Genomic DNA, 24,002 nt, shown 5'->3' with positions numbered 1-24,002 from the left:
CCTAGATTGCATGTCACCGCGTATTCCAAACGCCAGCTATTTTCTTCTTTTCTTCTGTCGTTTCTTGTCATTTGAGATGAGAGAGGGCGATGCATTACGTTCTGGATTTTCCGTTTGTTTTTATTTTGTGGTATAGTGACTCCCATTGGTGAAATCATTTGGTTTTTATTTTTCTTTTTGCATTTGAATTTTCCCTTCGACAGAAAGACAAAGGATAATATATATATATATATATATATATATATATATATATATATATATATATATATATATATATATATCTGTGTGTGTGTGTGTTAGAGGGAAGTTGCATTTCCCCCAACTCAAGTTAATAAGCCTAACAAGCCTCTTGCAATTATCTTCTCTTTTTACCAAAATACTTTGATGAAGACATGGCGCTTGCCATCAGGTCAGCCATAAGCTAAAGATATTGCTAATTAAGTCGCCAAATTGCATGGTCATGAAATCTCGCTTCTCTAGCCTTCAAAAACTCTCTCTCTCTCTCTCTCTCTCTCTCTCTCTCTCTCTCTCTCTCTCTCTCTCTCTCTCTCAAGTTTGTGAGTTTTTCATTCAAAGTGTCTCAGTTTTTTCATACTTTCTGACCAATCAAAATTTCATCTGTCTTCGTTGTCAGATTTTCAAACAAAATTTCCACAAAAGACGAGCTAATTAGAAGCTCTGGATAATATCAAAATCTCTGAAACCTATCTTCTCAGAATGAGGAAAAAATGGTTTACGCCAGTTCGTCAAGCTAGTATATGTGGACCACGAAATAAACAAACAAAATGAAACGAATGAATACGTATCACGTTAGGCAGAAGAGTAATAAGGAACACCAGTTCCTGTGACCACAGAGGGGAAACTCAGATGACGACTGGTTCTCTGATTTCTTCTTGAGCAGAGCATCTGCTGAGAAAACTTGGTTATTAGGAAGGTAAGATGCACCATGCTTCTGTAAAGATGGTCAGGGAGAACGTATCATTATTATTTTCAGTCTCTCATTAATAGGAAATGAGGAGGTTTGTCCTCATTTTCACTACGCCCATGTCGCGCCAGATAGTCGGTTTCATAATTATTATTATTATATGAAGGGGTAGACCCCTCTTTTAAGCATGTTCTTTTTAACAGAGCATATTATTATTATTATTATTATTATTATTATTATTATTATTATTATTATTATTATTATTATTATTATTATTATTATAACAGCAACAGTTACAAAAACTCACTTATCATCATCATCAAAGTCAAAGACTAGGACTACCATTGTAGTATAGAATATAGGATTTAGGCCAAAGGCTAAGCGCTGGGACCTATGAGGTCATTCAGCGGTGGAAGGGAAATTGACTGTAAGAAGGAAAAACTCGCAGTTCACTCTGAAACAATTGTTAGAGAGGGTGGAAAGTCAGATGGAAGGAAGAGAATATGAACGGAGGTACTGTAATATGGGTGAAGTAGGTTACACCTAGGGACGCTGTAAAGGACCTTAAGTAATGCATACAGTGTACCACGTGAGGTGCACTGAAGGCACCACACTCCCACGAGGACTATCATTGTATCCCAATTACGAGAATATCGTCAACAACCCACGACGCTCTCTGGAATGATCATAACTTCCAGAAACAGGTGCTCATAGAAACGAAAGCGAGCAACATAATTTCGTAAACACAATGCTCCCTGGTGGGAGGAAGCAACCTCTGGGGTTAAGAGAGAGACCCCAGGGTAACCGTGTGCTGTATAGGGTGGCCTCTCGACAACCCCCTGAAAACCTCACTCTTTGCAGATAGTGTGGGAAGGGTTCATTAAGGGGGAAACCGTCCACACAATACTCCCACCTAACCTCAAGAGGCTCAGCGAACCCTTTTCCTCTATAAGGAGCCCGCGGGTGGATGTACTTACCGAAAAAAAAGTTTAATTCAAGTGATTCGTTGCATAGAATCAAACATTCATAAACAAACGCGCACATTAACAATAATAACAATGAAAAATAAAGATAAAATCAAGATGTGTGTGGTGGTGTTTAGACTTACCGAAAAAAAGTTTAATTCAAGTGATTCGTTGCATAGAATTAAACATTCATAAACAAACGCGCACATTAACAATAATAACAATGAAAAATCAAGATAAAAACAAAGCCATTTGTGAAAAGCAAAGGCAGCCATTTAAAAGGTCTCTGTTACCATAGACCATGAGCATTGTTAGTCTATATAAGCAGAGACATTGCCGGTAAAAATGACCTGCAAATCTAATCCCCTAAATGGAGAAGCTGCTCCAGTGCCGTAATCTCTTTGCTGTGCCACCTATCTGGCCCTCGTCACCCTCGGCTCACATGTCAGTAGACCAGCGTTTGAACCCTGCAAAGAGGAAGGAAAAGATTGGTTTTGGTTCGGCCTAATAAAATACGTATACCATGCCGCTGTTGGTGCAAACAGTGAAAGACGGATAATTACAACAAATATTTTTTATTACTCTCTCTCGAGAGAGTTGTACACCACTAAGCCGTGACCTAAAATATCGAGAGGCCCTCGACGAGGTAATACTCATCCTGGCGAGGTGAAACCGCGTCCCAGCGAAGCCACAAAAATGGATCCCATCGTTGGGCAGGAGCGGAGTTGTGTGATTCACACCTGCGCATAATCTATTTTGTATAGATGACTGAACGTAACGCCGCCGCCATTACTGAGTATTCGCGATTAGCATTTGTTTCTTTCCGGTGATGGCTTTTTACCCCATATATATAAATTTTTTTTTTTTTTTATGTTTTTTTTTTTATATATATATATATATATCTTATATATATATAGATATTATATATATATATATATATATACTATATATATATCATATATATCATTAAAACTAGGGTTTGAATGAAGAGCATCTTTATTTGCGACTAGTTTCGGAGATTTACTAGTCGCAAATAAAGATGCTCTTCATTCAAGCCCTGGTTTTAATATTTATTATTCGTCTCCGATTTCCACGGAACTCTTCCATTGCTGACATATATAATAATATATATATATATAGTATATATATATATATATATATATATAGATATATATATATATATATATGTGTGTGTGTGTGTGTGTGTGTGTGTGTGTGTGTATACACACACACACACATATATATATATATATATATATATAATATATATATATATATATACATATATAGATGATAGATAGAATAGATAGATAGATATAACAAGGGAGGTCATATTGTAGAAATTATAGATTAGACAATAGGAATGTAATCACATCACAGTACTCTATGCACTGATCTTTCTACATACAGTATTACAATAACAGGCGTTTCATTGATATAAAAGTCACTGAATAACTAATCATTTCCTCTCTTGTTTTGCAGGATGAGCAAATACCTCAGGCAATCTTCGATCTCGAGGGTGTGTGCCGTGGGAGGGTTTTTCGTCTCTGTACCTGTTTTCCTAACCGGTAAGGCTCTCTGGAAATCTGGAATGACAGTATGATATTATTATTATTATTATTATTATTATTATTATTATTATTATTATTATTATTATTATTATTATTCAGCAGTTGAACCTATTCATATGGAACAAGCACACCAAAAGGGCCACTGTCTTGAAATTCAAGCTTCCAAAGAATATTATTATTATTATTATTATTATTATTATTATTATTATTATTATTATTATTATTATTATTATTATTATTATTATTATTCAGAAGGTAAAGCCTATTCACATGTAACAAGCCCACCAAAGGGGCCACTGACTTGAAATTGAAGCTTTCAAAGAATATTATTATTATTATTATTATTATTATTATTATTATTATTATTATTATTATTATTCAGTAGATGAACCTATTCATAAGGAACAAGCCCACCAAAGGGGATACTGACTTGAAATTCAAGCTTCCAAAGAATATGGTGTTCATTAGGAAGAAGTAAGAGAAGGTAAAAGAAAATACAGAAATAAGAGACCCAACTTATTACATATATAAAAAAAACAATAAGTTAACAAATCAACAAATAGATAAAAAAATGTATTAAAATGCAAGGAGAATGGTATTAGGGTATTAACATATTGCACCTTCTTTTGAAATTCTGCTCTATTGACATTGGCACCAAAGGTTCGATTTGAATGATAGTAATGATAATGGGAGATAAAGGAGGAATGCGGTTTTTATTAATTTGTAAATATATGTAATTTTTATGTTTTGATGTCTAGCTAATTCAGTAGTTTGATAATCCATGAATTTCTTAATTTGATTTTTTTTGCATGAACATATTCTAGATGAAAGTTTGAACATTTTAAATTCAGAAAGTTTGAAAATGACTATTTAGAAAGTTTGCTTTGCAAGTATAATGGCATTTTAAACTAATTTTGTACGAATATCTTGAACAATTTGAATAATATCTATGAACGAGTCACATCCAAAAGAGAAATGACGTCATTCGCCTCACTAAAACAAAGCTGCCATTTTCCAGGGGTCATCCTGTACACATTCATCCACTTCCAGTCAACGCCGGCCATCTTAACGTCGGTCTTCATAGGAGTGGGGATTATCTTCTGCGGGTGTGCCATGATCCACAACGTCTTCATTTGGCAAAAGGTGAGGAGCAAGGTTTCCCGCGCGAGCCTTTATGTCGTCCGGTGGTGAGGTCATAGTTAGAACTCTGTCAGCTGGAGAATCTTGGTCCAACGCCTAGACCTATCTTTACGCATTATCATCGCCAACGTCATCCTTGTTTATTTTTAGATGATCTGCTCCATTCGATGAGCCTCATTTGTGTTTGTGCCACATTTCATTGTGTTCTCTAATTTGCTGTTGCAGTGTAAAAAATAAATAAATAAATCTCCATATTTCGCCTATAACTATTAAAATCTCCATTGTGTCTTTATCAGCGCTCGGAAAGTTATACCTATCTTATCCACTTTTAGGCAGATTGATCGTCACGCGATGTCCTTTTTTTAATATTCAATGACCTTTATCCGTATTAGCAGTTCGGCTATGAATACCTTGTTCATATATCATTAATATTCCGTTAAATATGTCCTTAATGTCTGCTCGCTGACATAACCTCAATAGCATTATCATCAGTTATCTGTAAACTATACCATTTTTAGACAATGTCCTCACTCTGATAATATCATCATTAGTATCCGGTAACTTATACGCGCATTGGTAACTCTTTTGTCTATCATTAAAGCATTTGCTATTATATTCGTTACGAGGATTCAAGAATCCAGATGAACATGATTCATTATAAATTATTAATACGACAGGCATGCACGGTATGAATCCTTCAAAGCTGGTTGTAGATTTTATTTCTATTCGTGTATCAGGTACAAACTTCCTTACTGTGCTACGTATGACTTGTAATACTTTTGAGTAGTGTGACGTTTCATGACATCATTTGCAACTCCGTTTCTCTTTGTGATAGATAATTAATTTGAAAATTGACATGAAGCTATTACGGGAGATTTTTAACAACCAAGTAAAAAAAAACGGCATGTGCACTTGCCTCTCGAAATATAAACCAGCCTCTGCATTTGAAGAACCTGGAGAGAGAGAGAGAGAGAGAGAGAGAGAGAGAGAGAGAGAGAGAGAGAGAGAGATTGAGCAGCGTCTGCCCTCGCTGGCAGTTCCTTGCTGAGCGAGCTGTCTTTCATGTCAGGTAATTCTCATATTTTCTAAAATCATTGCATTATTCCTCATCGATTTCACTCGCCATTACAACTCGAGTCATTCATTTATTTCCTTCTGGTAATTGAACATTGAACATTTACCGCTTTCTGCTCTCGACGTTCATTACCGAACCAGAAGAAGAAGAACAACTAATTCAGAAACCGCCCATTGTCTCGCTCGTTGAAGCCGGTCGCGTGAGAGTTGCAAATCAGCGGGAATAACGAATTCAAGACGTGTGTTATTATTTATTGAAGGAGCCCGGCGGATAATCGGTGATCGTGGCCAGACGAAACCACTTGTGATTATTTGTTCCATTAATGTTGGAGAATTATTTCTCTTTGTTCTGTTGGGTATTCTCGACAAATAGACTTCCAGTTTATAGGTTATTAGTTTGATAAGGAATTTTACGTTTCACACACACACACACACACACACACGCACACACACACACACACACACATACACACACACACACAAACACACACACACACACACACACACATCATATATATATATATATATATATATAGATATATATATATATATATATCAGAATATCTTTTTTCACTCATAATACCTTTATGCCCTAAACCTCTAACTTTTTCCAATTCAATATGTAAAATATTTCCTGACAGATATTTTGGACAAAATCGCCACATGACTTCTCATATATATTTCATGTCTACCGTAGAAGTTAATTGACCACAAGCGATATTTAATTTGACATTTAATTTTTATCATCTTGACGTAGATTAATATCATTCTATAATGTCATGTGGAGGACAGGTTTGGTTTTTTGACAATCTTACACTGTTGACCTGTGATTTGTAACCAAAATCTTTTTTCCTCCTTTCCTTGCCAATGAAGTGCAAAATGGTGAGTCTACCTTGATTCGTGGTGGGGGGTGGGGGGTGGGGGTTGGGATGGTCCAAGTTACATGTAAAGATAAAAAAAGATAAACCATTAATCCTCTCTTTGTTGAAATGTCTCGACTTTTGCACCAAACAGGCGTTTATCACATTTAGCGAATTGTAAAATGGACCATTTACATTAAAGCTTAGATACTTGAAGGCAAAATTCGTACATGTTTGGAATCTCTCATTTAGTGACCTGTGAACTATCCCACTTCAGAAAACACAAGGGAAGAATCAAATAAAATTTAGCTTATATGTAACGTGTACTGGCTCTACTCAGCGAGCTAAAGAATAGTGGGTTCATTTATACGAAAAAATGGGGAACTTATATCACATTAAATTCCAATTTTCTTCAGTTGTTTCTGCTGAATACCCTGCTAATTTGGCTTGTTACTTAGTTGCTATTGTAGTTATGTACATGTTCCAACAGTCAGTTTTAGTGATACGCACTGCATTACCTGTCATGACCTACTTCCTGCCCATTTAGAGATAGTTCCAGCACTGTTTGTGAAATCACGCAAATCCAGATTTCTAAACAGTTAGGAAAAAGAGCTCTGAGAGAGTCACACATTAAAAAGCATTTATTGCTATTAGTTAGTATCTACGATTGGCCATAAACTCAATATTCTTTTAATTTTCTAGCTAACATTTTAGCTCATATTTCGCTGTGCAGGAACCAATCGCATCAGGAAAACTGTAAACCGAAGCGGGATACATGACCTGACTGCTATGGGTGGCTCACCATAACTGTAGTAGGCCTATAGAAGAGCTTTAAGTATCTAAAGCTTATTTGACTGATTGATTTTGAATTATCTGGCGTTACGACTTCCACGGTCGCCGACGTCGAAAATATTGAACCAAGGATACAAAATCAGCACTTGAAACAGAGCCAGTTAAGCAGAATGATTGAATTTGCGCGGCACTGAAACTGTACGTCTTTGCAGTCAGTAGCAAGTTACCACGAACCTTTATTTTTGGCATTCTAAGCGTCCTTGGAGCTATATTTTAAATGTCTTTGAAGCGTTAGCATCTGTGATCGTAACGCCAGATAATTACCAACGACTTACCAACTCAGCTTCAGCATCTGTCTAACCATTGAACAAAGTTGTACTTTATTTTACGTAGAATAGAGACGGTATGCAATCACAATCCTATATTTCTAGTATTTTAAGTGTCATTACTTACTTTACTTTACTTATCTTCCCGCCACTGGCCAGTGGCACAGGCTGATACAGTTCCTCCTCCATCTGTCTCTATCCTGAGCCATTTCCCTCGCTTCCTCTAGGTTCTGGATTTCATCTTCAAGATCTCTGACAATTATGTCTATCCCCCTCGTTCTTGGCCTACCCAGCGGGCAACTTCCTATTTGTACTGCTCTCACTGCTCTCCTGGGGTCTCTATTCCCTTCCATCCTCTCAATATGTCCAAACCATTTCAGCCTTCCCCTCTTGACAAAGGCTATGACTGAGGCAAAGGCCAGTCTGTATCAGGCTGACTGATACTGACTGGCCTTTGCCTCAGTCATAGCCATTGCCAATTTTAACCCATAGACTAGAGATGTCCAAGCACGGATTATTAATGAATTTCTTCCCATTATTCTTAAAGCCTCATCATCATCTTCCATTGCAGGAGAAGACGAAAGCTGTGGCACAGCAAAACATACAGCAAGCCGTCAGCCAAGAGGCGCGACTGCGTGAGCTCAACACTTCACCTCTACCAAATGCTACTCTCGATCTGTCAGGAACCACTCCTCCTCACGAGCTGTCCACACTTGTGTAACTCGGCTTTGGTAATTTTTTTTTTCACTAGTGCGAAGACGTCTAGAACTCTATAGAAAATGAAATCCAGTGATTTTGTTTGTATCCTTTCCAGTGTGACAATAGCAGTGCAATGATCCGATAGAAAAACCAATTCCTAAACTTGACCCACTGATTGTAATACATAGTCTTTCATACACGAATGGAGAGAACTCTCGCATCCTTCAGAAAATAAAAGACACCAAGTATCCATATGGAATGACCAGTGTATTCCATGTGTGTATGCTCAAAGATTTCTTGTGAAGACGTATACTACATATCTCCGGAGCGTGGCTCACCCCCGTATGAGCATGTATTGTGGAATGAGCCATTCACTGCCTCAGTGTTTCTTCGTAATCTGGTAATCAGTGACTCTGCGACTCTGAGAAAAAAAAATCGAAAACTTCATAGACTTTATTCAAGTTTCATTACCATTTACACTTATGATTCTGAATCATACGGTTCTCATAAACGATTGTTGACTCATACTGTAGTACATCAGGAAAGCATTTACCACTTTTTTTAAACTCCTTAAAAACTCTGGAGACAGAGTTACCAACACCAAAGTTTTATGCATTTGTAACTGCCAGTTTCCTCATATCATTGTACCCCAGTTCTTTCAAGAGGGAAGGAAATGAAATGTACAGTACAGGCATTTCCGTTCACGGGCAAAAGAAGAAACGATATTACACTTTTCCTTTGTAAGATTCTGATACACATCAGAAAAATGTGAAATTCTGTATTCAATAAATGTGTGAAAACATGGTTGCCACTTTCATAGGGAGGTCATGTATGAGCTACTGTACTGTGTACAGTAATGTTTTAGTAAATCATCTGTTCCTTACTTTATCAAGCCATGTACTGTACGTGCGATTTTGATCTGGCATTCGATAAGTACAAATTGTATACATACTGTAATTTGTATTTATGTACAAAGCAGGACTTAGCTCTGTCGACAAAGAAAACCAAACTTACCAGTCACAGTTGATGTCTGTAGCGGCGCTAAATTTTCTTTTTCTTTTACCAATTCATATCCTGAAACGGTGTCGCAAACGACATATAAGTCATCGACGCCCTACTATTTCCTGTGAGCCTAAATATCCATTGGTGAATTTCACGCAGTTAAAACTCAGGCCCCGCATTTTCCTAGCATTTGTAAGTCGGGTTTTCGCAGACGACCTGGAGCTGATCTTGAGACCAACAGAACGATTCCCCTGCTTTCTGCATTTATCCGCGACTGTATTTCCTCCTGTCTTAGAAGAAGTCTCCTCCTTCCCTTCTTTAGAACTGTACCAATTGTAAGAAGACTTTAGCATTTAGCTAGCATTAGTTTTATATGGATAATGTATATAATTTTATATGCATATTTATGAAAATGTAAATATTTATTAAAAAGGTGTTTTTCCTTTATAACCTTAGACGATGACCATGGGCGTCCGCAAAAAAAAAAAAAAAAAAAAAGGTGGGGGGAGGGGCGGCAATGATATGGAGATCGCTGTGGGAGAGGGGTATCTCCCTTCTTTTTTCGATGCAAAATAGTGGCACTTGTTTTTTTATCTAACAGAGTAGCTCAACTACATCATCTCCTGTGGATAATTTGGATATTTTTTTCGGAAAATTATTTAATTAACGTACGTGAATTACGGCGAAAATATTCTTTTCGAGTTATATGTTTCACATATCACAAGAGTGACCAGACAGAGAGTACACATTACATTTCCTGGAAAATGTATGATAATGGGACCCAGAGTCACGAGAAACCGCGAGAAATTGCGATATTTAGTTTACAACCTGCTTGGGAAGTTTTGTGAGAAAGTTATTTTTTTGTAGGTCAGTTTTTGTTGTATTTTGCATTTCCTATGTATTATTGAGAGTTATTATCGTAAGCTATACTGCCATAAACATACCAGGTGTTTGGATGATCGGCATTGTGGGCATATATGTGTTGTATGACAAAAATATGGAGCGAATAGGCCTACTGCGGACGCCCATGTCGATGACCGACTCAATCCTGCACAAGTAATGCGAGGGGAAATTGGTCCAAATGGATGATTATGCCAAAGAAAGCTTCATCTTGATGAATGTATTTGCTGCCGATGATATTTTAATGAAAAATGTGAGATGTTTTGCACAAAATACAGAATTTGGCGTGTGCTCTCATGAAAATTCCATCGTTTTAAAGAGTGATCAGAAGCTTCACTGGGTCGGAATTCTATTCGAAATATGTCCAGTCCCATAAGGACAACCTCTCAACTCTGTACAGGGGAGTACTGTACTTGATCTCAAGAAGTTCTCAGCTCTGTATAGGGCGGCTCTAGGACAAAATCCCCCCTGGACAAAATCCCGCGTGGACAGAACCCCGCAGGACAAATTTAAAGTCATGAAAATGTAAGCAACCAATAATAGTAGTAACGAGTTTTATTTTTCATTGCTTATATAGTTCCAAACAGAAATATATTGAATACTCGTACAGGCATTTGTTAGTTTTACATTTATTATTGCATATATAGTTCTGGTTAACTGAATATTACTGATAGAATTTTTTTAACTAACTCAGGAGGTGGAATTCTTAACTATAAAAATATTTGAGGAAAATGCAAATTTCAGGAAAAATGCCAAATTGTTTATTCAAAGACTGAACATGTGTTTAAAACCCAAAGTTAAATGTAATGCCTCTAAGATAATCTAAATACGCTTTTTCTTGAAATGTTAGCACAACTGATTTGATTCGTGATGTGGTATCCTTATATTTCTTTTTAGGTGGTTCACTAGCGATACCAGAAATAACTTGATTCATCTGAACATCTTGAAAGTTGTTTTCTCGCTCTAAGAGACCCATAAACTTCCTGATGACTGGATGGGAACACCCAGCAAATGAAACGAAACTGCGATGCCATCCTTCCACAGAATTACTGGTACAATTAAGTTCATCGTTTGTTCTTGCATGCATATTCCACAGAGGTATGCTAAATGTGGGTTCTCGGCGTCCTCGTCGACACGGCCTGCCAATATAGTGCTCCTCAAAGTCATCCAAAATCGAGAAACTCTCCTCTGGTATAATATCATAAGAGCTCTTCTAACGCTTCATGAACAGATTCAAGGGTAATAAGGGCAAGGGCCGCTATTATTCTCATTTTAAGAGAAAATTCATTATTGTCTTGATAATGTTTTTGTAAACGAAACTCTTGTATTTTTCTGTAAATATTTTGGACAAATGAAAAAAGCAGCCTTTAACATCGACTTCAGGAAAGTACGCTATCAAAGTATTCAGCATTGCTCTTTCAAAATCGACCATTGCACTCGCAGGCGAGCAATTTGTCAAGATTTTTACTTCTTGTGTAAATCTGTTACAAGTTGTTTGGGTCTTATCCGGTAATAGCAAAGTGTTTAACGTAGATATATCCTTCACGATGCAATTTCATCTGTCCTTTGGTGCTCTTCACAAACTCCATCTTTATAGGTGGAAGTACTAAAGTGATTTCCAAAATTAACTCTTTGTAAGAAGATTTAGTTAAATTAACTATATAAGTAAAAAAGTATATCGCCTTTTTAGAAAAATGAGCAAACGACTGTACTGCTGTGACTGTAAGAAGATTTAGTTAATGTAGCTGTTAGTAAAAAAAATATTGCCCAGTTAGAAAAACAAGCAAACGGTGGAATTCTGGCAAGGGGGATTTTGTCCTATGGGGGATTTTGTTCTACGGGGGATTTTGTCCTCCGGGGGATTTTGTCCTGATACCGTACAGGGCAGTACTGTACTTGATTTCAGGAAGCTCTCAACTCTGTACACGGCAGCAGTACTGTACTTGATCTCAGGAACTCCTAAAGCAGGCAAATTCAGTAAATCAGAGTAACGTTATCCATTACAGTAAAAAAAAAAAGTGCACGTATTTCATTGAAGTCAAAGAAAACTAAACAGGGTAGATGAGCAAGCTGGAAGAACAGCAGATATATGAAGCACACGTTAGCCCTCAGAACGTATACTACATGCCAACTCGGTCACTGTTTAGGAAAAACAAAGACATTTCGATAAATTCCTTTCACTATATATGCACAGGTTATGTATAATGGTTTCGCGGACCCCCATGAGTTAGAATGTGAGTATCCAATAGGTTTTCAGTGGCTGGAATTTGAATAAAAGAATTTAGGTCAAGGGCCAAGTCCTGGGATCTATATGAGATCATTCACATCCAGCGCTGAAATTAATGCTGAAACAATTGTTAGGAAAGGGTGGAAAGTAAGATGGAAAAAAGACAATACGAGCAGAGGAAATATTAAATGGAATGAAAGGGGTTGCAGCTAGTGGCCGAAGGGACGCTGCAAAAAAAAAAAAGAAAACCGAAGTAATGCGTGGGAGGTACTCTGATGGCACTATCTCCCTACGGGTTTTGAGACGCTGCAAAGAACATTAAAGTAATGCCTACAGCGCACCGTGTGAGGTGCACTGATGGCACCACAACCCCGCTACAGGGTTTACCGAAGTCTGCTGATTGTTTGTATGGTGTTTTTACGTTGCATGGAACCAGTGGTTATTCAGCAACGGGACCAACGGCTTTACGTGACTTCCGAACCACGTCGAGAGTGAACTTCTATCACCAGAATTACACATCTCTCACACCTCAATGGAATGGCCGAGCATCGAACCCGCGGCCACCTAGGTGGTACGCCAACACCATACCGACCACGCCACTGAGGCGCTGGAAGTCTGCTGATGGAGAAAGTGAGGTGGTTATGGGCGAACGCATGATGAAGCCTTTGTAGTTTAATCCGACTGATCTTGTCCATTACTGTAGTCTTATGCTAATCTAAAATTACTCTAATTAATCTTATTAACGGACACACGGGTCGCGGTCCAAGTCATTCTGAGAATATTTAGCGTTAAATTATAAAAAAAAATGAAGAATTTCTGATATTCTTAATGAAGCTCCGCTTCACTTCTTGTTTTTTTAAGAAAATTAAGCCTTTAGTATTAATGCTTCAGTACAGTTGAATAAGCGCCTCAGTGGCGTGGTTGGTATGGTCTTTGTTTGCCACCTCGGTGGCGGCGAGTTCGGTTCTAGGGCATTCCACTGAGGGGTTAGAGAAGATGCCTATTCTGGTAATAGAAGTTCACTCTCGACGTGGTTCGGAAGTCATGTAAAGCCGTTGGTCTCATTGCTGAATAACCACTGGTTCCATGCAACGTAAAAACACCATACAAACAAACAAACAAACAAACAATCAGTACAGTTGAACAACTTGGATCAACAAAACACAAACACAGACGCACTGCCAACAAATAGCGACTAGTGAATATCCTATCAGTTCACAAAAGAAATGTCAAAGGTGAAGAGCTGAATAAAGCTTAGAATTTTCACGGTATGGGAGCCAAGCGCTTTCACGCCAGTAGTGCCACATAAATAAGTGCTCTTTGATGAGACCCGTATATTAGAAAATGCAGGAACATCGATACATATATATATATATATATCTATATATATATATATATATATATATATATATATAATATATATATGACTGGTAAAAATGTTCTGTTACAACAGAATTCCATCTAATAAAAGGAGCCCATAAAAACACCAAAATATAGAGAGAAAAGTACTATATTTCAGAGACTGCTGTCTCTCCCTTCAGGTATATGAATGAGAAAGGTTTACAGAAAAGGTGGTATTTAAACCAAGAGATCCATCCACAGGTAAGCCAATTTAGGTCATCCCCGCTGATAATCTTCCTTTAATCTTCTTAAGCGTTGGTTGAATGAAAACTTCGTCGATCACATCTGAAATCCACGCTCCTTTTGAGATGTTCATTACCTGCCTCTCTTTTATTAAGGCCGATTCCATCATTTGACTCTTGTACCGGTAGTTGCTGCTATAAATTATATGTGACAAATTCCAGTTTATTCTATGGTTATGTTCATTTATATGGTTGAAAATAGCTGAGTTCTGTTGTCCATACCTAACTGACCGTTTGTGTTGTATTAATCTCTGGGGAAGTGATTTTTCTGTAAATCGGATGTAAGATTGGTTACAGTCCTGGCATGGGATCTGGTAAACCCCAATGTCCTTGGGCGATGTCTTTTGTTGGACGTTAATCAGGGATTTGGCTAAGGTGTTCGGATAAGTAAATGCAAAAGGGTTAGATTTTCCAAGGGTCTGAGTCACCTTTTTAATCGTGTCCAGGTGGGGAATTTTTATTTTGTTGTTTGGTGTATCTCTGGTCTTGCATTTACTTATCCGAACACCTTAGCCAAATCCCTGATTAACGTCCAACAAAAGACATCGCCCAAGGACATTGGGGTTTACCAGATCCCATGCCAGGACTGTAACCAATCTTACATCCGATTTACAGAAAAATCACTTCCCCAGAGATTAATACAACACAAACGGTCAGTTAGGTATGGACAACAGAACTTAGCTATTTTCAACCATATAAATGAACATAACCATAGAATAAAGTGGAATTTGTCACATATAATTTATAGCAGCAACTGCCGGTACAAGAGTCAAATGAAGGAATCGACCTTAATAAAAGAGAGGCAGGTAATGAACATCTCAAAAGGAGCGTGGATTTCAGATGTGATCGACGAAGTTTTCATTCAACCAACGCTTAAGAAGATTAAAGGAAGATTATCAGCGGGGATGACCTAAATTGGCTTACCTGTGGATGGATCTCTTGGTTTAAATACCACCTTTTCTGTAAACCTTTCTCATTCATATACCTGAAGGGAGAGACAGCAGTCTCTGAAATATAGTACTTTTCTCTCTATATTTTGGTGTTTTTATGGGTTACCATTTTATTAGATATATATATATATATATATATATATATATATATATATATATATATATATATATATATATTATATACATCGAGCTACAAATGTCCCTCAATATCTAATTCGCTCTACCTCGGAATTAATATATTTTCATGTATGCTAACATATATGAAAATATATTAATTCCGAGGTAAAGCGAATTGGGTAGTAAAGGACATTTGTAGCTCGATGTATGTATGTGTATCACGGTAATGTGATATGACACACACACACACACACACACACACACACACACACACACACACATATATATATATATATATATATATATATATATATATATATATATATATATATATATATATATATATATATGTGTGTGTGTGTGTGTGTGTGTGTGTGTGTGTTCGCGTGTGTGTGTGTGTGTGTGTTGTGTCTGTGTGTGTGAATCTATGTCACTTATATTCGTCGGACATTCCTGTGATCAGATCTCAATTTATTCAAAATGTGAAAACATTTATATAGATCATGTCGGAAAGGCTTTTAGTTTGCAAAAAATAATATATAGATTAGATAATATATAATTATATAAATTATGAAAGATATCGATCAAACAAGAAAGATAAATACGTGTACATAAAAAAAAGACTCGATACACCAGATTTGTTGAATCCGATAGAATTTGGCAATAGATAATTAATACAATTTTGCCAATTTAAGGATGTTCCTAATGTATATGAAATTTCAAATAGTAGGTACTTACGTAGTACAAGACTAATAGGTAGCTACACATTGCACTGATTAATTAACCATTCTGCATGACCAGAAGCCATTTAAGTTGAAAATGAAGCATAGATTGGGTTTATTTATTTTATAATTATTTTCCTATCCTACATTCAATGTGCATATAAGTAAAATATAGGAAAAAACGAAATAAGATTGTGTAAATTTCTCTTTTGCTTAGCCAAGAGCAAACCAGATTTAGGAATACATCAAGAACACTTCTCAACGCTAAACCATGAGAAAACGAAAAAGATTGAAATGCAGTGTGGAATTTCATTCATAAAAATTGTTTAAAGCATATTCTTTATTATTACTTTATATTTTAAAAGGTTAGATTTTCAACAATAATGAGAAAAAGGAACACGTAGAAGAAATAGTAAATTTGGATACGTTTTATACAGAAATAAACAACACCGTTTGAAAATCAGCTGATCAAATTAAACCCTTTTCGCAGTTTAATACAGCTATTAGTTGAGTATTGCATCTGATTGTAAAGATTAAAGATAATAAAATTTTGTCAATAATAATTATTTAAATTTTATTAGTAATTTTGAAATAGTATATAGATAAAATGAGATAGATATAATCACCTTGATTACAAGGACCAGAGATTTTCTGTTAGAAAGATAAGAGAAACATTACATTTCATGACTTTTGAAGGGCTGCATGGTAAAATTTTGACTGATTGGAAGGAGGTGACAGTCAGTTACTGTCAACAAACCCACCTGACGATTGGCCTTTCCTTTGGTAAGTGTTTCATAACGTCAGTAACAAAGACTCGGCATTATGTGAAGTATTCAGTTAGCGGTAGACTTGACTTGACGCAAAGCAAAATGTGTATAAATGTGGCTTACCTACTACCTAGGTAGGTATCTGTTTTAAATAGAGGTATACCTAGTATCTAGGCTAGTAGTAGGTAGCAGATTAGACTAGCCTAGGTAGGTGGGCTAGCTTAGTAGGCCATTTTGTCTACCGAAGCCTAGTAGCTTAGCAAGCTCACAATTTAGACGACGATAGCCTATTCTGTATTCTTCTTGCCGCCCTATCAACCACTAAAGAACTGCAGCCACCTGGTTTCCGCCAGTCCCCGACCGTAATAGCCAAGCTATACTCTGTTTTTTTTCATCTGTCCATCTGCCTGTGGTGTTTTTGTATGGCAACACTGCGTCCCGGGCTTTAGATAGTTACGCTATGTGTAAGTTTTAGGTAAATAAAAGGATATCTGGGTGTACATTGCAACTGAAAAGTGTTTTAATAATTTACTGTATGCGAATTACACCGTTAATATTCGAAATAGGATATTATAATAATCGTTGAATGTAAGCTGAATGTGACTATCTAAAGCCAGGGACGCAGTGTTGCCATACAAAAACACCACAGGCAGATGGACAGATGAAAAAAAACAGAGTATAGGTAGCCTAATATAGGTAGGCTATACCTAACCTAAATACCTAGGCTACCACCCGTTATTTGTTTTTGTTTAGGTATGCCTTGTTTATTTAAATGTTTACTATCTTTTGTTTGTGTTTTGATTCATTCCCTACGGGCTGGTACCAAACACGGCGCGCTGGAGGGAATGCAGATTTTGGAGACAGGTGAAGGCGTGGGAAATCCTGCTGTGAAAAATACCTAGGCCAAATTTTACCTTTCCTAGAATGCTGTTTCGTGACCTAACTAGACTAGACGTTAACTTCCTAAGGGCGCCATGCCCTGCCCTGGCTGGGGAGCGGGGCTTTGGTCCCGCCGCATCCCTCAGGTTACATGGCATCAGAAACAGAATAGCAGGACTAAAGTTTTGTTTGGACACATTGTCTGGCACTAGCTTTGCCCTAACCAAAACGACCTTAACCCAAGCTTTCCTAGAGTGTCATGCCCATCCTGCCCTGACCTAGTCAAAACTTACCTTCCTAACCTAACTAGGAGCTCTATGGACTCCCCAAAGTTATACTGAATATTGGAAATATTGGCAGGACTAGATTTCTGTTTGGTAGGATGAGAAATTACTAATGCTTACTCCTGTCTCCCTATTCTGCACACTACCCAGTGACCATTTTGCACATAAATGGGTAGTGACACCAAACCAGTGTAATGCGGTATTAATCTTCAGTTTTACCCTGAATATAAGACGTGTTAAATTTGTATTTAACCCTTAAGAGATGGGCGAAAAAAAAGTATGCAGCACTCCTGACCAGGCAGTCTTTGAGGTTGGCCAGTTTAAAAAAAAACACATCAATGGAAAGAGGAAGATTTGCAAATGCACTTGGTGCAAGAAAGTCTGAAAATTCTCGCTATCTTCCATGGTAAGTTGAAAGTGACTACATATTTACAACCCATTTTTTGGCCTGTTCTTCATGACAATCATAAGTTTTACCAAGTCATACATGATTTTTCTAATAATTTGTATTTTATTTTGTAAGATTATAATTACAGCTCACACAATATACAGATAAGAACTAAAATCAGTAACAAATTCTGAGTATACTTGTTGTACATAAAATATTTACGTAAATTTACCGAGATCGAAGATGTAGTAACTTTTTTGGATTATACATGGTTTTTCTTATATTTCTTTGCACTATTCTTTGCAAAATTACAATTATAACTATTTACTATGATGCTATCTGTCCATTAAGGCTTAAAACCATGTTCTAAGACTGGCAAAATATGGTTTTATTTTAATATTTCCACAATAAATTCTTGGTTAACCCTCCTGGTTATTCCCTCTGCCCCTATATGTAATAATATTGGGGATCTCCAGTGGGAAACCAAGGAATTTTGATCAGGAGAATGACTGACAATGAGTGGAAGCTAGGGATACTGCATGTTTTAACATAACATGACATAGGATGCCAGGTCCTGCCTTCCGGAACCTGACCCAGTAGGTGTGGCTTTTTACTGGGTCTTTCTTACTTTTTTAGACATGGGATTATGTGCGTAATTGGTTAGGTAAGCATATACTATGACAGAAATGAATATCAAGTTCACTATAATCACATAAACTGAAAAAAAAAAACCATATTTCACTAGGTTAAGAATGGATGCCCCTGATGTATACTAATAAGGCACTCAGTTCAAGACACTGGATATGCTATGATGTTTCTTACCTTCAGGGATGAAGAAAGTGCATAACCTTTACTAAGATAGGGTATTTTTACTTTTGACCAATCCTCAAATTTGGACCTTTTTGTTTTGTTCATATTTTTCTCTAATATGCTTAACTAAAATCTATTGCAAACTTTTTTTTTTACATTCGATTTACAGATGAATGTTATTACTCCTTTGGATTTTTTCAAATTTCTTTGCTGGTGTTGTGACGTTTTAAGTGAGTGGGCCTCCTAATCAGAATTTTTGTACCAGTGCATTGTATGGAAGGATGGCTTGTATATTTGTGATGTCTTTTGTTATTTACATCTGGAAAGTGGACAGTGCTGAAAACTGATTAGTTTATTGGTTTTAGGTTTCACTAATTCAGCCATGGTTCCTTTAATGTTGACAAGTAACTTTTCTCTTTTTATTATTTTAGCTAATTTGAATTTTTGTGTGTTTAGAATATTTATGATGTTCATTGCGATAGCAAATTACTATTAGTTTGAAGGAACTGGAAACCCTTATATTCTACATTCATGTGGTACCACAATAGGTAACAGGTTTTTGAGTAGGGGAATATACAAAGGAGGGAAATGCAAGGCTGCATTCTAAAATCTTTATGATACTTACCCAAGTTCTGGTTCCAATTAAGGTGAGATTTATTGAATGTTTTCAAAGTAACACCCCACACTAAAGAAGTAAGAACCCAGTGACCTAGATCTGGTAGAGCTAACTCTCCACCCCTCACGGCAGGTAATGGCTCAGTGTCCCAGGTTAGGTTAGATTAGGGGTGCTTGGGTTTGGTTGTAATCCTGTTAATTTTAATTTACTTTGCCCTACGTTAGGTTAGCTGGAGGCTCCAGGAGTGGCAAAACCACCTAGCCAGGTAAGTATGTACCCAGTGCCTTGTGTTTCACCTTTGTGTTTTCCCCACACCTAAAAAGCCTGCTTAGCCACTGGGTCTTCCGTGAGTTTATGATGTAAGGTGGTATCCAGAATCTCTTGAACTGCTAATTTTCTGCCAAAATGAGTGTCAGAAACATTCAAAGCAAACATTAAAACCCAGGGTTATCATACTTTCAACTCTGGAATGTGAATGTGATGCAATGCAAAAATTTACTACAGTGTACATCAGAATGAAGTGGAGTTGTCGATATGCAACCGCATCATACACAACTGAACAAACAAATACATATTACTTTGTAAACAACAAAAAGAATGTTCTAGAACAGATAAGACAACACTACTCATTCCCAAAGAAATGATGTCATGAGTTGCACTAAGTGGTACAAAAATGGTAGAGTGGAAGAGCAGTTGGTATGAACAAGATGAAGAGCAATCATTATGAATGGCCCACATTGTGAACAAAATAAGAATGTTCATAAAACAAACCAATCATATAAATGTTTCTGGTAATTCCCAAAGATTTTTGAAAGGAAGAAAAATATTTTGAGCTCTGCCAAAATACATGCCATTGAAGTAGTAATGATGGTAGTACATTATATAAATACAAATAAATGTACTATAATGGTTTGCATTATTATCTAAGTTTTTGTTTTGAATTTACTGTACGTATTCCAAAAGTTTGTGGATATTTTCTAGGAGGTTGTGGAACCGCCCAGAGCCTTTCATCATGATTCCATCTCACCTACCCTGCTTAATCCTTGCTGTTGAAGGGAAAATTTCTTGGTGATGGAGATGAGTAGGGTTTTCACTCCCCCCCCCCCTACCACCATGAACTGCCTTTTTGATAATGTTTAACAGCCAGTCCCAGCTTGTGCTGAATGATTCTTACATGCAGTGTTCTTATTTGTATACATAAGATTTATTTTAAGCAAGCTTTTAGCTTTCTGTAAAAGAAAACTATTGAGATAGCTTTGTCCGTCTGTTCACACTTTTTCTGTCCACCCTCAGATCTTAAAAACTACTGAGGCTAGAGGGCTGCAAATTGGTACGTTGAACATCCACCCGCAATTCATCAAACTTAACAAATTACAGCCCTCTAGCCATAATAGTTTTATTTAAAGCTACCCATAATCATGCTTTTGGCAACTATATAGGATAGGCACCACTGAGCCGTGGTTAAAGTTTCATGGGCTGCGGCTCATACAGAATTACTTATACCAAGACCACCAAAAGATAGATATATTTTCAGTGGCCATGATTATATGCTATAGTGGCTGCACAGAAAATGCAGCTGCGCTGAAGAAACTTCAGCACATTTTGTACTTGTTTAATTATTTTGATGACTGCTAATTAAAAGAGCTTCATCTAAATGTTATTGTGAGTCCAGTTCACACCATAACTCCATTAAGCAATTTCTCTTTCATTTCCAATCAATTTTTTTTTTTTTTTTATAAAATGTTGGCAAAAGTGAAAAACATTCCTGTGTGTAGCACCCTGCTTTTTACTGAAAATTCAGTTGACAAGATCCCATCAGCCTTAACTTGGCATCTTCTTCATCCTTGGACAACTTCACTTAGCTTTACATATTTAAGAGAAATACTTTATGGTCATTTCACTTTCAGCTGAACTCATCACTACAGTGATTCCTTCATAGCCAGGTGTTTGCCATCCAAGTTTCTTTATAGCTAATTTAAATGAACAAAGTGTGAATTCACTCATAAGTACATTTAATTCCTCTTCATACTATTCCCCCATATATCTTATTCATGACCTTACAAAACTGCTCCTCCCAAAACTGTATTTTCTTTCTTCTGAAGTTATTGATCCATCCCACTTGTGATAGGCATTTTCTGCATTTTCTTTTTACCCGAGGCTTTTTCATAATCCTGTAGGTTACCCTAACACCCGTGCGACTCTTGCTACTCTGTCAATGTTTATGGTGAGCTTTTGATTTTAGCGGGAACAAGTTTAGGTTTCCTTTTCCTCATGAAAAGACCGTGAGTCTTTCCAGGCAATTCTGTAGGATTTGATAGTGGTGGAAATTGATTGTTTATGAAAATGGGACAGATTGAATTACATAGGATTTAGATAGTTGCTCTGTGATGCTTTTAACCAACAGTGAGGAAAATGGCATATAAATTTTTTATGGCACATGCCTTTAGTCATAAATTTACCTGATATAAAGGCAATTAGCTATAGGCTTTACAATGGACGCAATTGCACTCACAGTCTCCATTTCATTTAGTATTCCATCTTTAACAGTCTCCATTCCATTTAGTATTCCATCTTTAACAGTCTCCATTCCATTTAGTATTCCATCTTTGTCCATGGTTACTGTACAAATCTAAGTCCAAGTACTCTTGTTTCATATTAGTTTGGCTATCTTTGTACCCTATGCTTCCATTTGTATACATACTTTGATAAATTATTGCTTGTATTAACTAATACTCTCGTTTTTAATGAATATAATTTTTACAGGTGGAACATAAACCAGATTTGTTGCAGTGCTACATCAGCCACAATGGAAGAAAAAACTTCAGAGAAATCTCCTTTGGTTGAGGAGAAATCAGCAGTCAGTCCCTCTTCAGATTTGATGCCTAAAGCTCCAACACCGCGGCAAGTACTGATGAAACTAGTCTACCATTCGATCGCAATGTTTAGTTTACCATTCATTGCCTTCTTTTATAGCAAGAGAATCATTGAGGAATCATATGGAATTGGTGAGCCAAATAATTACATATATGCTGCTATAACAGCTGTTGTTGTTGTTCAAGTTATTATATTCTCCTATGTGTACCAGGCTTTCCAGGAGGAAGCAATAGACAGAAAAATCAGGGCACATGAAAAAAATAAGTAATTGTGTGCCATATTTGCCACTGCTAAACATTCCTGTATTGATTAACTGATGATGGAATATTATTTCATGGACTTGGATTATCAGCTGGACATTAATTAGGCATTAATACTTAAATGTACATTGTGGTTTGTTGATATCCAGCGATATTAATACATAGGAGGTATTTGTTAAGTGTACAGTAATGTACGTACTTCATTGTAAAATCTTATTCTAGTACTACTTATAATACAATACAGTAGTAGTTATTAAAGAGTGAATGTTATAAATGATGTAGATATACAATAAGTGTATTTAGTGTACATAATGTATTTTATTGTGCAATGCTCAAGTACGGATGTAAGCTTATTAGGCGTTGGAGTTACTGCACAAATGAATGATACAGCATTAGTACCTGAATTAATGTTTTTTTAGGCATGAAGTAAAAAATGTTATTGTACGAAATGCATTTTCATTTTGAGTCTTCCTTTTTTATGAAAAGCTTGAAAATGTTCTAAACTCCATTGAATAGACCTCAGGCAACTACTCTAAATAGTCAGATAATTACAATGGATTGTGATTTACATGAGGAGAAATAAGATAATTCAGAATAGGGATTTGAAAATTGCTTTGTTTCTGAACAAATAGACATAATAGCTTAATGTCTTACAAGCTAAAGCCCTTGTCAGTAGACCCATCCAAATTGATGTTAAGTACCAGCAGTGAGGGTGAAGTACCCTGGAGGCTGCATGCTAAGGAGACGTACTTGTAGCTGCAGTGGAAGAACTAGTTTTTTAGTTATCACTTCGTCCATACCTTTTAATCATATTGATGACTAACCATGTGCCTTATTGTTAGTATTTCACATTTAAAAAAAAATTGTGGGGAGAATGTTTTTCAGTGTTAGGCTTATTCATATGCTGCCAATACAATGCTACAATGGTATCCCTTGCTTCTAAGTAAATGTATTTTGCTGTCACTAAGAAAACATTCATGGGAGATTTTTCCAGCTTATGTTGGCATATCTAGAGCTATACTAGTCCCGTTGCTTACCTGAAGTACATAGTAGTCCATATGCTTAGTTATTTTGTATTCCTGCAGTGGACTTATTCAGTTATGCTTATTCTTTGCTGTGCAACTTCTTATAACCGAGATGAAGTTACTCATGAGGGGAATTAAACAATTTTCTTGCATAAGTATCTATCCACCAGGGAAGAACTTGTACTC

General features: G+C 36.6%; 1 protein-coding gene across 1 annotated transcript in view; it reads left to right on the top strand.

The window, feature by feature from the left end:
* LOC135201557 (zinc finger SWIM domain-containing protein 8 homolog) overlaps window positions 1-9,786 on the top strand; it is a 107,427-nt gene extending 97,641 nt beyond the window's left edge. Inside the window, exons 4-6 of the mRNA XM_064230562.1 lie at window positions 3,373-3,458; window positions 4,480-4,604; window positions 8,225-9,786. Of these exons, the coding sequence (XP_064086632.1) occupies window positions 3,373-3,458; window positions 4,480-4,604; window positions 8,225-8,374 (361 nt within the window). The 3' untranslated portion in view covers window positions 8,375-9,786. The remainder of the gene's footprint in view (window positions 1-3,372; window positions 3,459-4,479; window positions 4,605-8,224) is intronic.
* Window positions 9,787-24,002: the final 14,216 nt, after the last annotated feature.

This window comes from Macrobrachium nipponense, chromosome 28 (assembly GCF_015104395.2).
Source record: "Macrobrachium nipponense isolate FS-2020 chromosome 28, ASM1510439v2, whole genome shotgun sequence".
NCBI classification, from domain to species: domain Eukaryota; kingdom Metazoa; phylum Arthropoda; class Malacostraca; order Decapoda; family Palaemonidae; genus Macrobrachium; species Macrobrachium nipponense.
The sequence above is the reverse complement of the archived record's forward strand: the minus strand, read 5'-3'. Positions and strand labels throughout refer to the sequence as shown.